The sequence below is a fragment of the Punica granatum genome, chromosome 1, assembly GCF_007655135.1.
Source record: "Punica granatum isolate Tunisia-2019 chromosome 1, ASM765513v2, whole genome shotgun sequence".
Classification (NCBI taxonomy): domain Eukaryota; kingdom Viridiplantae; phylum Streptophyta; class Magnoliopsida; order Myrtales; family Lythraceae; genus Punica; species Punica granatum.
Genome location: NC_045127.1, coordinates 51348215 through 51364659, shown reverse-complemented (window position 1 = coordinate 51364659; position 16445 = coordinate 51348215). Strand labels below are relative to the sequence as shown.

Here is a 16445-nt window from a genome sequence, read left to right as displayed (position 1 = left end):
TTGGGCTGGGCCTGTCCGGTAGTTTCTTCGGTAAATCCGTCGAAGCTTAGCTTTCATCAGCTCGCATGGAATCAAAGGTCATGGCGGACTGGAAGAACTGGTTGCAACTGTACTCCACTGCAAATCCCATGCTGTAGTTCCTATCGAGCTTCCTTTACTTCGATCAGCCTTCTTGACGGACACGGCAGCGACTTCGGACGAACACGATGCTGTCCCTCATCCTCCTCGGCCTGCTGTCATTTGCAGTCCTCGCTCTGTTGCTTAGATTCGTTACTGCTGAAGGTGAAAATCCGATTTCATGACACCCAATTTGGCAATAACGACATCACATGCACCCGCTCCGTCACTCACCTGTTTTACCTGATGAACGTTGGCAGGGGACTTCACTCTGATGTCGAAGCGGCATGTGAAGCGTGAAGAGATCGAAGATAAGGCATGTCCCCCACTCGCAAAAACTCTTTCACATGAACTGTAATTCATCCCAAAGGCAGCTTTTTTTTTTTTTTGAAACTGTTTCTTTTGCCACTCTGACATCATACACATGTACATACTTGTCTGTGTTTGTGTGACTAGCTTTTGCTTGTGGAACAGGTTGTGTGGATTACCGGGGCAAGTCGTGGAATTGGTAAGTGGAACAAGCATTTCCTGAGCTTTGAACAACAAAACCAGCTTTGATTTCTTTTTATGGATGATTTTTTGTCTGCTTGAGCTACTCCATTCCATTCCTGTCAGTTGATTTTGTGAATCGTTTCTTTTACGTGTTGTGCTCCGCTGTTCTTATTACCCTTCTTAATTGTCGGGCGTAAAGGCGAGATTCTAGCAAAGCAACTAGCAACTCTGGGTGCAAAACTCATACTCTCCGCTCGTAACCAAGCTGAGCTGGAGCGCGTCAAGAGCCGACTTACTGGTAAATGTCTCTCCTGGCAGTTGGATGAGCAGTCTTATTATCTTCTTTTTGATTCATTGATTATATGGCAGCTGCGTCACTGCAGGTAAACATGCACCTGACCAGGTGAAAATCTTACCATTGGACTTGGCTTCTGGAGAAGACTCTCTTAGGGATGCTGTAGAGAAGGCAGTGTCACTTTTCCCTGATTCCGGTGTTGATATCATGATTCATAATGCAGCTTTCGAGCGCCCTGTAAGTTAAAAAATAAACTTCCCTGGATGAAGATGCTAAACTTTCTGTCTCTGTCCTTTCTTTCGATTTATGGAATCAAGAGTTTCTTGCAATGTCTTATCCGTATTGCCTGTTTTTGTTTTACTTTTGTAGGTGTGTTTTGTCTTTTTCCATAATATGTTTCAACTGCTAGCTCTTTTTTTGGGTAGACATAGCTCCCTTCTGTTCATAGTTTCAGTTCCTTTGTGTAATTGGTTTGCTTTGCTTTGCGCATGTGGAAAATTCTGCAATAGCATGAAAATTTTGTCGATGATTCTATTATTGGGGAAGTCTGAGCAAGACCATTATGACCTCAGCAGTTTGGTAGTGTAAAAGTAGTCTGCAAGTGTATAGATCTGCCCCAGAACAAACTTTGTTATGTTTTCTGTTTTTGTTTCCCCCCTGGTTCTGTTTGACTTCCTTTGAAATGTCTCTCTTCTAAAGTGGCGAGAGGGCAATAACAACTATCTATTTTGAGCAAATATTTGGTCTGCTCTAACCAATGTATCTATTCTTTTGGCAGAAAACAACAGCCTTGGATGTAACAGAAGAAGGCCTTAAGGTACATAGTATATATGTTTGTCGGTTCATCAATTCATGGTTATATTCTAACCATGAGCATATGTTCTCAAGTGTCACCCTGCTCTTGATTATTATGCAAAATCTTTCTTGTTTCTTTTTACCGTTTCATATCAACTAACTATTACACTTGTATGATAAGGCGACATTCCACATCAATGTTCTGGGTACAATTTCATTGACTCGACTTTTGGGTCCCTATATGCTTAAGCGTGGGAGCGGTCAATTTGTTGTGGTATGTGTCAGTGTTTCCTCCTTATCTGTGGTTATAGATCTATAATATGTATCTTTGATGCACTCATTTCCAAATGTAGTAAGTTTTGGCTCCTGTTATTTTCTCAGATGACTCTTTGAGCCTGTACTGGTCAAGTTTTGTGAGATAAACATTCAAGAGAATCTTGTCAACTAGACCAGTCGCCAATGATTCACTTGTTATGCAGCTTCTAAGTTATAATGTGCCTGTTGAGAATTTAAACCCTTGTTTCATCCTTTTTCTCCTGACTAATAGATTTGCCTTTTGATTGCTGCAGATGAGTAGTGCTGCTGGAAAAACACCGGCACCTGGTCAAGCTGTATATTCAGCATCAAAATTTGCTCTGAACGGATACTTTCATACCTTGCGTTCGGAGGTGCTTCCTCTATTCCTTGCTTGACAGAAGTGTCTTGTGCTTTTTCCCCCTCAGTCTGCTTACATTCATGGGCTTACTATTTCAACTGAAAGCTCTGCCAAAAAGGGATCAAGGTGACTGTTGTTTGTCCTGGACCAATAGAGACGTCAACTGGAGCCACAGATTCGGGAAAGAAGGGCTCACTTGAGGTGATTTCAATTCCTCCCTAGGAAGTAAATAGAGAGCTTATTGATATGTCTCTTTTCCTGAGGGATTCAGCTTTCCTCCAATATCAGCCACTTGTAGAGCATTACATTTCTGAAACAAGACCTGCACCTGCTCTCTTCAGCTGAAGGTTATACTGCTCTAATAGAAACATTTCTGTTTTCTCATGTATAGAAGCGTTTATCATCTCAAAGGTGTGCGGAACTGACAATAATTGCTGCATCCCATGGCTTAAAGGAAGCTTGGATATCATACCAGGTATGTGTCATTGGAAATAGCATAATTCCGATCGATGCTTTTAAATTGATTGTGTTGCATTTAGCTAGTGAAATCTCCCCATTAAATGCTTTCCATCATGTCAATATTTGATTATGCAGACTTTTGTGGGGGCATCATACACGAAGTAATTGCATAAACAAACAAGCATCTTGACATGATTCTATTGAGATCAGAACTCTCTCAAATTTAATATTTTTAACTTCATACACTTATAAGAGCAGACTTCTTCACCTTCAAAGTCATGGTGATATCAACTCATGAGACTACTGAAGAGTCTTGTAAATGCATATTAGGCGAGCCATTACTGTATAATGTGCACAATCTTATGGTGTAACTTTTTCAGCCTGTGCTAGCTGTGATGTATCTGGTACAATACATGCCATCTATTGGCTTCTGGCTCATGGACAAGGTACATATATCCTCAACGGATCGATTCACTTCTCCCAAGTTTTTTTTTTTTTTCACAGAGTAGGATATGTAATTATTCACAATCCTGGTGGAACTGGTTTTGTAGATCGGTAAGAACCGAGTCGAGGCTGCTGCAAAGAAGGGCAACACTTACTCTCTGGGCTTACTCTTTGGAAATAAGAAGGCAGCTTGAACTGTGTGTAAGCACTGAACAACTTGCCTGTCCACTCTACGGTTTCAAGAGATCTTCATGTTGATAGGACAAGTACAAGAATAGTTCGTGTATGTCATATTTTGCTTCGGTTTCAGAAGCGTTAAACACTCTGAACAGGATAGTTAAACTGGTGTCTTATATTGAATGATTATTCTTAAAGAAAAAGAATCTCCATTCACCGACGAAGTTTTCAGCCTTTCGGAACTCTTAGAATTGCAGCATACTTTAGTCTACTGCAGCACACTCGTCTATGTGACTGCAAGATTGGTCGTTCTCATTCATGTGACTGCGGTATGGATTTTTTACTAGAAGCAAAACTTTCTCTTGAATCAAATTACAGCTACATGTAAGCATCTCAAGAACCAAATAAACACTACAAGGACAATTGTTTCCGCTCATATAAGCTCAGCTCGTACAAACTTAACTAAATACATCATCTCAAGTTTTCGGTCGTGGAGGACATTGTGTACTTGTATCTGAGGTAAGCTTTGATAAAGGGCACCAGATCACCGTCCATCACGGATGTGATATCAGATGTTTCGTATCCGGTCCGCACATCTTTGACGAGCTTGTATGGATGGAACACATAGTTCCTTATTTGCTGACCCCACTCTGCCTTCACCGCGTCCCCCCTTATCTGCTTTATCTCAGAGGCTCGCTGCTCCTCCGCTATCACCAGCAGCTTTGCTTTCAGGCGGCTCAACGCCTTTATCTTATTCGCTAGTTGGGATCTCTCCTCTGCATTATTTCCAGAAGGAAAAAAGATACCTTCAAAAAAGAGCTGTAAAGAGAGACAAATATACGAAATTACAAGGAAGATTTTGAAGCAAAACCTGTGCAGCGAACAGTGACCCCGGTTGGTGTGTGGGTAATCCGAACAGCTGTTTCGACCTTGTTCACGTTCTGACCTCCTTTTCCACCAGCCCTCGAAAAACTAATCTCTAAGTCCTCCTCGGGAATTTCTACATCCATTGATTCTTCAGGAAGAAGAGGCATTACTTCAACTCCAGAAAAGCTTGTCTGCATTTTCAGATTCCACTTCATCAGAGAACACTTCTAAACAAATGATCAAGATTATAGAAGTCAAGGAAGAAATCCATGACTTAGGTACCTGACGAAGACCTTTTGCATTGAAAGGGGACTGCCGGACTATACGATGGGTCCCCTTTTCACCTGATAAGTACCCGTAAGCATAGCGCCCCTCAAGTTCAATAGTTGCTGATTTGATCCCAGCTTCTTCTCCCATGGATTTCTCAACTACCCTTGTTTTATAGCGTTGCTTCTCTCCCCATCTCACATACATCCTGAGAAGCATGTCAGCCCAATCCTGCACTGGAGTTGATCAAAAGATACTTACATCTAGCAGTAAAGAAAATACAAGGACATTTCATAAGTCGGCTGTAGAAAACTATTCCTGAGCCGATAAACACGAAACAGTGCAACAACCAGTGATATACCTGTGCATCGGTACCTCCAGCACCAGCTGTGATGGCAATAACAGCACCTTCTTTGTCATATGGACCAGAGAGAAGCTCGGTTAACTCGAACCGATCCAATGCCTTGTTCAGTTCTTTAATAATGTTGGTCGCCTCTTCAAGAAGCCCACCATCTATGGCATCCATCTCCTCTGTCAACTTAACAATTGTTTCTGCATCTTCAACCTGCATCAGTTACTTTACGTGTAAAAAGGGCGACTGGGAAAATTCAATGCTAAAACTAGAAATAGTTCTCATTGATTTGCAGAAGTTCAGAACACTGATCATGCACCCCCAGCCCAGCCCAATAATCTCAAAGCATGAACTTATCAGCATCTTCATACTTCTCGCCGTAATAACTGTGTAGGCAACTCCTAACAAAATGTAAGACTCATTTACGCGGGGAGAAAGGCTATATGAGGACCTGGGTTTTGAAGTCAGCAAGCAGTTTTATCTTTTCTTTAACATCTGCGAGAGCCAGAAGAGTTTCTTGAGCCTTAGCACGATCATCCCAGAGGGCGCTGTCGGATGCTTTCGACTCCAAATCTGCAAGTTCTCTCTCCAACTGCTCGAGACCAGCAGATGCCCTTATCTCTTCGACACGACTTGAGATGGTCTCCACATCCTTTCTTAAGGAATAGAAATCTGCAAACTTACTCTAACAGGTCAAGTCAAAATTCCACTGGTTCAAGCTCAAAAGGAAACATTTGAATAACTTCCATGAATCAAAGTTTAATTCCTCAAGGCACATTCAGCTAAGCCTCTTAACAAATTCATAGCATCCTATGCAGAAAAGACTAGAATGAAGCTCGCATAGGAGCTAAAAGTTGTACCTTGTAGCGCCCATTCTCTGGTGTCGGAGGCGACCTCCTCGCTCACCTGACTCTCGGATACTGAATGAATAGCTGATTCAAAGTTCCATCACGAAACAAAAAGCTTACTAGCTGATAGCAGATTCATTACTAAAGGCGACAATCTCCTAGGAAGGTTGTCAAAGGAAGATTTTGTACGGACGCAGAAGTTTCACTAAGGACAGGAAGTCAAGAAAATCGATAAGGAAGAAGAGAATATATGAACGAAGTGGACATACCAGAAGAACGGGAAGGAGGAGATGACGATAGAGGAGTGGTGAAGTTGTATGGAACATGAAGTGAGGATTTCAGATGTCGGAAGGCAAGCCTTTGGTGCTGTCTATGAACAGAGTAGCGTAGAGACGGCGGTTTTGGAGAAAGAGCCGCCGCCGCCGCCGCTGCATTGATCGGCCGAAGAAGAACCTCCATGGCCATCGTCCAGCAGCAGAGCAGAGCAAAGAGTTCTACAGAACGAGGGGGAGGCTGAAAAAAATCGATCCCTTCTGGATAGAACTCCCGCGAATTGTCTCAATTTCGACCCTGAATTTTTAAATTAAGAAGTTTTGGCCCCAGAATGTTTACATTACACCAAAATGAACCATGGAGTTTCATCCAATTTCATAACCACCCCAACGGCAACCTTGAATTCAACCGAGTCAGACCAAAGAGCTCAAACTTCAAGCAAAATTGAGCGTGCCGATCCTAAGCAAGCACCACGATGTGCACCGATGGACATTGACTGGTGCAGCGTGGCACTGTCTAGAATCGAACATTCGACTACCAGGTGAAAAAGAAAATATTTGTGCCTTGCGCCAAATGTGAAAATAAGAAAGGATTATATGATAATTTTCAGAAAACTTGAGCCAAACCGCAAGATCTGCTTAAGTCTGTGAGGGCCAGTCTGGTCTGGCAATTCAAAAGTTAGTTAGGGTGTTAGTTATGAGGGGAGAGAGGAGAAGGATTTGGCAGAATATAAGGGGAGGCAGAGGGAGCATTTGAGTTGCAAGAAATTAAAATCCGATTCGATAATACTAGCCAAAAACTGACATTTTTATACCACCATACGTACCATTTATATACAAAGATTGCCCATCTGACTATATATGAAAGGGCAAAAATGGAAGGCTTAAAACCGCTTCACAGTTTAATGAGTCTCACGATTGACAAGTGAGAATTGAGAAGGAATCGGGCCAATCGGCCATTATGCTGCACAAAAAGAATAATCTTGATCTTCCGGTCTTACGAACAGATTTCGTGTCTTCTTCATATCGTCACACAGAAGCTTGTTTAAGAGACTTGAGGACTGCTCTTGAGGCAACTCTTTTGGCTGTCTCCTTCTTGTCAGCGCATGAAGTGTGCCTGTATATTTTTCCACCGGCCTCGACCTCAACTGTTACAGATATCCCGTTGTCGTCCCGAGACACCGTGGGTTTCTTCAGTGTATAGTTCTCCTTCTGGCAAATCTCGTTCAGCTCCCTCACTGGATGGAGCTGCAGTGTCTCGGGAGTGACCAGTGGCTCCAGGAGAGGCCTAATACTGTCAAACACCTTCTGTTTATTGTAGCCCGAATCCACCAGGATTGCACCAGCAAGAGACTCGATAATATCCCCAAGCACCTATTCCATTAACAATCAAAGAGTCAAGGAGACGATAAAACATGGGTCACAGCATGGCAAACTTGCGTGATTTATTTGCTAACCTTTGGAAAAGATGTTTCAGACTCCCAGCCATACATAATTGTCGATGCGAACTTGTCAGAGTTCTCGAGGGTGTTGGCTATATCACGATGCAGCGCCTGCGAGGCATGGAGAAGGTGCTTGTGCAATTCCACCTTAACTGCAGCGAGAGCATAACAATCATTGTTCACGGAAGCAGACCTCATATCAGTTATTAACCCCGGTGACAACCTTGGGTATGTACTGTAAAGATGGACCGTGATTAGATAATCCAGAACTGAGTCACCAAGATATTCCAAGCGCTGCAGAAAATGAATCACCAACCCAATTGATATCAACAGGTAAAACGGGTTATAAATGAAAATTTGAAATATTAGGGGCAACCAAAACGTACCTGATAACACCTCGGAATTTCTGGAAGCATGAAAGAACCATGCGTCAGTGCTTCTACTAACAGAGAAGGATCATTAAATGAGTACCCTAAAAGGGCCTCCAATTGCTTTATGTTCACAAGGCTCTCGTTTAAGCTGCTTCCCCTTTCATATGGTGAGACCCCAAAGTCCACCTTTATACCGAGCCAATCCAAAAACATTACACCTGCTGTTTCTCCCCCAGTGCTAACATATGCTCCAATCAACGCCTCTACCACGTCCGCCACTCTCTTCATTTTAATCTTCCTTTTCCCCACCACATACATCTTCCTTCCGAAAACAAACTCCTCGTTTAAGAGAGACTGAGATTTGTATCCGGGAATAATCCAATTCTTTGGATCGAATTGTTCGTCGCGAATAAATCCCTATATGACAGAAGATAAACAGTCGTGAAATTAGAAAAGAGGAGCACTCGATCTTTGTTGGTGCAACAACTGCAACACATTAAGGGAAGAAAAAAGTACCGGAAGATTGCATTCGCAGCCTAATTTGCAGAGTGCAGCATTAGAAGTTATTCTTTCCCTCTTGATACTCAGCATGCCTTCATGATGATTTCCATAGGACTTAAATAGATGTTGACTGACCGCATATTTAAGGAAAGAGTCACCAAGAGTTTCCAGAGATTCCAGATGAAATTCTTCTTGGCACTGCTTAGTTGTAAGAGCTTCCAGCACCTGAAAAGGTGAAAAAAGCAACCACCAAAAACCTTCACAAGCAATTATAAAATGGAAAGAAAACCCAGTGACGGTGTCACCAGAGGAAGCAAAACTAACTGACAGATGCACACAACTTTCTTTTTTGGGCCATGCATGCAAATGACGGAAATTGAATATAATGTCAATATGTTCGTAAATTTAGTAAAAATAATAATTTTCACATGGAACCACAAGCACGGCATATGCATCTCTATCAGCTTTTAGTGGAACAACTAGATAAACAGACCTTGGTAGTCGGGATAACAGCATTTTGTACACAATGATCCAAATGCATCCTTTTCAAATTTGCAGCCATAAGCAATGACTCAAGGCGGTGGATAATCGATGGAGCAAATGAATAGGAGTACACTGTGTTGATTGATATTGGAGCAATTATCAATTGACAGAGTTCTGGAGGCAGCTCAACCATCGCTTTGCTTGGCTCTTCTGCAGGAAAATGTAAAAAATCAAGTTGAAGCTGCGTAATGAAAAAAGACGAACAGGCTGAGAGATGCACATCAAACCTTTCTCTTTTCTTAGCCGTCCCCAGAAGAGACAATTCTGCGCTTGAAAAATGTGTCTCCCCTTAAGTAATGACTGTTCTTCACAACGCAAATTGATGCCATACCTGTAAATTCATTCAACATCCATGAAATCCTATACTCCGAGGAAAGGCCTGCCACATTGATGGTAAAACTTTCAAAGTTACGAAAGACAGAAGAGAGTTGATAAGAAGCTCGTACCGCTCTTTATAGTACTGCTTATATGTTACACTACTTCCATCCCTCATATTCAATTTTGAATTTGCATTTAGACTGTTCAAGAAACCAGAGATGCAATATATACGGCCATTATGAGGGGTGTAGACCACAGAATTCTGGAGCAAGCAAGAGCAGACTGGTCCATCTTTGGTTACAAGACATGAACGGCCATGGAAGCAACAGCCTTTGATGTGTTCATTCGATACATTCGAGCCTGAACTGGGACTATTCGAAACTTCTGCAGATGGAAACAGTACAGAGGCGACAGGTTCCCAATCTACTGTGCCTTCATTTGGGTATCCACTCTTTAATGGAAGGATTAAATAATCGATACCAGGTGAATTCCCAGAGTTGAAACTATTTAAAACTTCCACCAATTTAGTGACATTATGTTCCACGAGCACGCTTAGAAGAGTGCTCTGAAACTTCCTGCAACAATTCACCTGTCAACATAGAACTTTAAGATAAGGATAAATACAAGAATGACTGTCTACGAATAGATTTATCTGATAATTGTTTCTCTAAATTTACAAGAATATGAAGATGACATTTGTCAATGTTCTAATTAGTAAATCTCTGCTCTTTTTTCTAAGCTAAAACTTAAGTGGGCGAGTACGGCTGTTCATCTTCAATTTATGATTTATCATGAAGCTCATACAAGAAAGTCACTATACCTCTATCAATTTGCATAATTAAGTACCCATTAATCCAAAGAAAAAGAATTTTGTTATACCTTTAAGCATATCAATATATAACTAACATACAGTGAGAGCGCACCTGCTCCTCTGTGAGACTGCAGGACCCAGCATATTTGAAGTTTGCAGTCAGCATCCCCCTATCTGCTTGTAACTTGAAACAAATACCAGGCTCTAGTTCACTCCTCATAGCAAGTACCAGACCCTGAACTCTTACATCGTAACTGAATTGTTGCAATAATTGAATGACATAGAAATGGTATGCGTTGGACTTGGAGAGCCTATTAACCAATTCAGTAGGGAAGTAAGCTGGGTGCTCATCATCATATGGCTCTTTCTCGGCATCTAAAATACCCATAGAAGCACATAAGTGTGTAAAAAACAAATGTAAAATGTGCGAAGACCTCTCACAAACTAAAAGATTTAGTAAAATATGAAAAAGTAAAAAAATACTGAAGTAAGATTAAGACAGTACTTGTTGTCTGTTTATCCTCAACAACAACATCTGGAATGAGATCATCTGTCAAAGCGCCATATCTGTGAAGCTGCTTGCATGCTTCAAAACAGGCTATTTTCCTCAGTGTATTAATGTTACCGGGCCAACAGATGGGCCGTAGAGGTGGTACAGGGCAACTCTTTGGCATATGAATTCTACAAATGCCCATCTCCTTATCGATATCAAATCTTGGCATTGGCTTAAAGTACCTGCATTTTATATCGTATATCTTAATAAGTGAAAGAGCAGACCACGTAGCTGATCACAGCTCGAGAAGATATCTTATGTCGATAGCCAAAGCAAATGGCATAGTCTAATACAACTAACCCATCAGAAGGGAGTCGCGAGCAGTAGAAGTAGAGCATCTCCACACTGGAACAAAGAGTTATGACTGCTCCGGTGCTTTCAACGCGATAAATCTCTTCACTGTACAAATCATCATCAAGAGCTTGGCAGGGAACTGAAGCATGGCTCAGAGACAACTTTCTCATAATCTCTCCACTAGCAAGGAACTTCCCCAGACGAGAGTATGTAGAAGCATCACCACTGGGGATATGGCAAAACAGGAGTTAACAATGTGATATAATAGAGGCTCAACGTCGACCCAATACTGGAATGGATGGCCTAGACCAGAACCCTTGACGGTAGCTAATCTCTTAAATGCATATATACAAAACAAAACAAGGAAGAACTGCAAGGGGAAAAGGAGGATAACAAATTTCTCAGAAATCTCCTCAAATTTTTCAAGGATGTTTTCATAACAAGTACAAAGATTACCTCTCCACCAGCAACAGAAAATCTGAATTCTGCATCCTAGCACGACCTCGAGACTGTATAAAGCTGGAAACTGTTGGGGCAGGGTCAAATCTGATGACCAAGTTGCAGCTCTGGACATCTAAACCCTCTTCAAGAATGGACGTTGCAACAATGATATTCACCTGCACAGACAGCAGCAAACATCTAAACTAAATTGCATGTGAGCAAGAGCCTGGATAAAAGGGATTCAACTACAATTACCTTTCCCTCGCGAAACTCTTCCACAATTTCTTGCTGTAGCTTCCTTGACTGACGGAGTAAACCCGAGCTATTTCCAGCAATGGATTTAGACCTCCAACTATTGTGTTTATGGAGGAGCTCATTCAACAAAGAGTGGAGCACACTGGCTGTGATAATCCTCTCCACAAAGATTATGCATCTTATGGCCTTGATATGGCTACATCATCAGAAAATTACACTTTTCATGGATTTGGCGCAAACAAGAATATAAGTAGCAGAGAAAGAAGAAAAGTGTGTTCATTTGGTAATAACCTGTACTCAAGGAGAGACTCAATAAGAGTAACAACTCTAGAAGAAGCAAGATATCCTGTAGCGACTTTAAGTTTATTGTCATCAGCTATTGCCCATTGTGCATCTCCAAATATGCATAGAGAGAAAGAGAGTGGACAAAAATTGCCATTAGCTATACCATACCGATGTAAAACACTTCTGACTAATTGATTTTTAAAGTACCTGAATCTACAAAAGTCGTCAATTCCTGGAAGACTTCCGAGCAAAAATGTCTAAGAATCTTCTCGCCTGTCAAATCCAATTTTCCCCAAAGCAAGTCCTCAACTTCTTGACGCGTGAGAAAGTCCGCAGCCTGTTAGTGGAATAATACAGTGAATAATATCTCCAAGGTGGCCACTGAAAAACAACACAATGGAGGGGGAAAGAACACAAAGAACCACCTTCCATGCCAACCAGAGGCCGAGTTCCTCTAAGCAGTACATTAATGTAGAGTAGATCTGTTCAATACTTTTGCACGTAGAATCAGCTGCAGATTTTTCGAGATCATATCTTGCAACCTCCCCCTTATGCTGTGTAAGGCAAGATATTGTCAAGAAGTGACTATGCGATAGCAAAATTAATTACTTAATAAAAAAAAAGGCTACAATTTCTGGAAGAGAAGAGACTCCTTGGGTTCAAATGTTACTGAGAACTCCGCCAAATAAAAAGTACATTAGCAAAACTTTCATTTTTTGCTTTCGAAGAGTATATGTCATTTCCAGTTCACCCAAAATAACACTATATCGAGTAATGAAGATCACATTATTCAATTCTCAAATATCAAGTATTATTGTAAATAGAATACATACCTTCTCCTTCAATCTCATTAAGAGAGCTCCTAGCTGTGCTAAGAGGCCACGTGGTATTCCCATCTTTTGATAGGATTTGTACTTTATTGTTGAGAATGGTACATAATTGGCAAGGACAGATTCGCTTTCACAAGTGTAAATCTTCCAAAAGAAAAGGAACATTAGCTTGGCTTTAAATCTCAAGTGAATTTTTTGGTACTGCAGTAACAGAGCCAGATGCGCCTGTATTTAAAATGTAGCAAATTGAAAATATATTGTAAGATGGGCGAGGTAAGGAAAATTTCACTTAAGCGCACCTTTGAATTCATTAATGTCTCAAGACACTGAAGCTTTTGCCAGTATTCAGATTCCGATTGGCCACCTAGATGCAAGAAAAATGTGTATATATATCTATCAACGTGAAGATGTGCATCATCGGCCAAAAATGAAGTGCCAAGTTTGCATACCTTTAGTTTTAATGGGGGATGCAGTCATACCCAAAATCCTTGGAACTTCATAATTCGGTGATTTCAGATAGTGGTGATAGAATTCCTGCCAACAAAGCGAATGCTGCCCCTTATCTTTGAAGTTCAAGCCAATACCAAGAATAAGGTTGTATTTTTCGACTACTTACGGTCATAATACAAGCATATGGATGTTTGCCGCTTGCATGTTGGCATTCATCAAAAATCAGAACCTTTATCATCTCCATCTTGAAGAAGCGATGCCTCAACACATGGAGCAATATAGCAGGTGTCATCACAAGCACCTGCCATGGTACAAGTGCAATTCAGCTTGCCATCGATAATAATAAACTCAGCGTGTTTTCATAGAGGAACCCAACCTCGTGTTTTTCTATTTCCTGTCTCCACAAAGCAGCATTCCAGAAGTCGACTCCCATTTCACCCCAGTACATACCGACTTTCAAGTCGGTGTGCATTTTCAAGACTTCAGCTTGCTACAATAGGAAGTGAAAAGCATGTATAATTTTCAGCAGTAGACATTGAATATCCAGTAAAAACAATAGCAACTTCTGCTTGATGTGATTCCTGGCGTACCTGAGAAACCAAGACAACTTTGGGAACTAAGAACACTGCAATGTAGGGCGAAGGCTTCCGAATTTGATAGGCATAGCTTCTGAGGAGCATAGTTGCTATAAGGGTCTTGCCCGAACCCGTCTCTAAATACACTATAGTGTTCTGCTTGAGTGCCATATCTAATGCCTCCAGCTGATAGCTATATATGTCAACAGAAAGCTACATTAAAGAGCAATAAATAGTAACCAGAATAAGCAAACCATCCATTCGGGTGTCAAAATGAAGATGCCATTTTTGTCAGCGTAGTTCCATTTTCAAACAAACGAAGGAAACAGAGCACCATAAATCATCATGGATTAAAACGAAAGAGGAAGGGGAAGGGGAATCACCATCTGGCAAAGGGAAGAGGATCGGATGGTGGGTGCTGGTCAATGTCCACTTCCATTGCAGCCGCGTCCATGTCTGCAACACCAGCAAACCGGAAAGATAATCAATTCGCCTCAGCTAACGGGCGACAACAACAACATCAGTTCGTCCATACGCCACGTATAGTTCACTCCTTTCGAATCACTTTTGCCTGGTTCTCCCTCCCCGTGTGGTCCCCTGTCGGGAGAAACTCACATAAGCCACGCCACGCCACCTCCAGCACGGAGCCGTCATTGTCCCGTCACCCGTCGAATTTCGCAGCCAAACGCCAGCACATACACATACAAGCGACAGAAACGCCGGCGCCGTACAACCCACATTACCAATGAACAGTGTGGGCAATGGCAGAGACACCAGACGATCACAGCCAGACCACCATCATCGCGATCGAAAGGCGAGTTTATTATTTCAAGAATGAGAACCAGACCTGGAAGAGAGAGTGGAAGAAGTCGAGAGGATCACTGGGTTGTCCCGCCTTGTGACTGCAGCTGAAGGGTCTCACCTCTCAACTAAGCAGGAGGAAGAAGAGGTGGGCAAAGCTCCCGAGTCGACCCAACATCTATATATAGATGGAGAGTGGGGAGACGAAGAGTCGTTCAGTGAAAGCTTCGAGGAGAAGGAGCTTGCAGGGGCAGCAGTGATGGGTGGTGGGGTGAGTGTGGGAGATCCGGAGAAAAGGGCAGGCAGAGAGAGAGAGAGAGAGGAAGGAAAAGAGAACGAAAGAGGGGGAATTCAGTTGGATCGAATATCGACTATTCTGTATGTTCGTTTGTCGCGTATGCGTGTATGTGTTTGTGTCGTGGGGAGGGGCTCTAAAGTCGTCAGCTTGACGGACCGGCGGGCGGCGACTTCTAATTTTGGAAATATATATACACTGCTTATACTTTATTTACTGCAATACCTCGCACTTGTAAATACCGTTATTAGATAGATATTTCGTGTTAAATCTTATTGATCAATCTCTAAAATGCATCACTGGGTATTCAAAATGACAATGATCCCCGATTAATCCAAATTCAAGTCGAATCTACCTACTAAAGAAAAACAATTTAAATTAAGTTATCACATCTTATACTGAGATTATCGAAAAACTTTTACTTTTTCATAACCTCAGTTCGACACGTGTTAACTATCCAATTTGATTTAAGCTATCGTATCGTGCATTGAATCATCGAAAAACTTTTAATTTCTTTTAAAACGGTAGCTCAATGTCCCGTAACTAGTCAAATTTTGAATCCTATTTTTAGAAACGCATTCGCGTTTGGTATTCTGAATGTGCAACATAATTTTTTTAAAAAATATATTTATTTTTACTTTTCCATTATTAAATCACATTTTTCAAAATTGTAATTATTAAAAAAAGCATATTCCTGTTGACCGTGTCCACTCGGTAAACAAGTAGCTTTTTGGTACGGAGTTGCGTAGAATCTTCCTACAAGACGAGAGTGAATGGAGGTAATTTTATAGGGCCCCAATAATTAATGGGCCCTTCCCTTCTAGTAAAATAGCTGCTGATTGAAGTCATCATCTTCTTTCTCTTTTTTCTTCTTTTTTTTTTTTCTTGTGAACCTTGAATATTCATTCATATTACATGATAAGAGTACCAGGTAAAATGCTCAAGAAATAAAATTACAAGATCAGAAAAAATCAAATCCTCCCGGACATATTACACAGAAGTATTGAGGTAAAAAACAAAGCAGTAGCTATTCGAAATTCCGATCAAAATCCTCTACCGTCACAAATGGATCTCGATAAACACGAGAAGGTTCCTTAAGTCGTATATCTATGTAGAACTTATGGAGTTATTCGGCTCCAGACTAAGCTCGAGACTAAGCTAGAGACTTAGCATGTCCATATCTAGCAGTTAATAATCTCGAGACTAAGCGAGAGACTTCATTAGCTGTTACATTTTTTTAAAAATTCTGATATATATATATATATATATAGTCCTTCATAGTTAGTTATTTTGTACATTCATTTGTTTAATCTTTTTATTTATTTTTTTGCTAAAAGGTAAAGTAGATTCATTATAATCTACCGCAAAAATGAATATAAAAGGAAAATGCCCAGTCAAATATTAGAAGAGCGGAATCAAACGACTTATCAGAAAATTTGAGATGATCGGATGCTGACACGGCAATTTGAGGTTGCACCTGTTGTCAAAGATGGGCATCCCGTTATGACGGAAAGGACTAAAAGTAAAACATATTAGTCCAGCATTGTTGGCTCAATTGGAACGGGAAATGTTGTAGGGGATGAAATGGAAAAAGTACTAAAGGTTGAGGACCGAAATTTAAAATAATAATAATAAATGAA

The 16445-nt window shown here is 41.1% G+C and overlaps 3 protein-coding genes across 7 annotated transcripts; 1 reads left to right on the top strand and 2 right to left on the bottom strand.

The window, feature by feature from the left end:
- Positions 1-80: 80 nt before the first annotated feature.
- LOC116192481 (dehydrogenase/reductase SDR family member 7) lies at positions 81-3658 on the top strand. The gene is made up of 12 exons (XM_031521041.1): positions 81-282; positions 378-433; positions 592-625; positions 809-907; positions 993-1141; positions 1683-1721; positions 1881-1973; positions 2269-2367; positions 2460-2555; positions 2746-2829; positions 3194-3259; positions 3365-3658. Exons 1-12 carry the CDS (start codon positions 207-209, stop codon positions 3449-3451), a joined length of 978 nt encoding a protein of 325 aa, XP_031376901.1. The 5' UTR covers positions 81-206; the 3' UTR covers positions 3452-3658.
- A 91-nt stretch (positions 3659-3749) lies between these two features.
- On the bottom strand, positions 3750-6284 carry LOC116192480 (peptide chain release factor PrfB1, chloroplastic). Of its 2 annotated transcripts, none has more exons than XM_031521040.1 (7): positions 6038-6284; positions 5781-5840; positions 5372-5592; positions 4930-5133; positions 4584-4799; positions 4306-4492; positions 3750-4210 (listed from the first exon to the last, which is right to left on the bottom strand). In XM_031521040.1, the coding sequence occupies exons 1-7, from the start codon at positions 6231-6233 to the stop codon at positions 3906-3908; spliced, it is 1389 nt and encodes a 462-aa protein (XP_031376900.1). In that variant the 5' UTR covers positions 6234-6284; the 3' UTR covers positions 3750-3905. The 2 variants fall into 2 exon arrangements, with proteins under 2 accessions (XP_031376900.1, XP_031376899.1); XM_031521039.1 differs by having other exon boundaries at positions 5781-5852; positions 6038-6283.
- A 543-nt stretch (positions 6285-6827) lies between these two features.
- LOC116201081 (endoribonuclease Dicer homolog 2) lies at positions 6828-14864 on the bottom strand. Of its 4 annotated transcripts, none has more exons than XM_031532191.1 (23): positions 14557-14858; positions 14093-14165; positions 13725-13902; positions 13511-13624; positions 13301-13435; positions 13134-13218; positions 12984-13048; positions 12688-12828; positions 12280-12408; positions 12062-12191; positions 11861-11963; positions 11570-11765; positions 11330-11490; positions 10880-11098; positions 10532-10761; positions 10139-10401; positions 9344-9804; positions 9125-9228; positions 8848-9044; positions 8370-8579; positions 7869-8270; positions 7498-7776; positions 6828-7414 (listed from the first exon to the last, which is right to left on the bottom strand). In XM_031532191.1, exons 2-23 carry the CDS (start codon positions 14161-14163, stop codon positions 7070-7072), a joined length of 4218 nt encoding a protein of 1405 aa, XP_031388051.1. In that variant the 5' UTR covers positions 14164-14165; positions 14557-14858; the 3' UTR covers positions 6828-7069. The 4 variants fall into 4 exon arrangements, 3 of the variants coding, with proteins under 3 accessions (XP_031388051.1, XP_031388034.1, XP_031388042.1); XM_031532174.1 differs by having other exon boundaries at positions 8848-9047; positions 14557-14857; XR_004155802.1 differs by having other exon boundaries at positions 7061-7414; positions 7498-7634; positions 8848-9047; positions 14557-14864.
- Positions 14865-16445: the final 1581 nt, after the last annotated feature.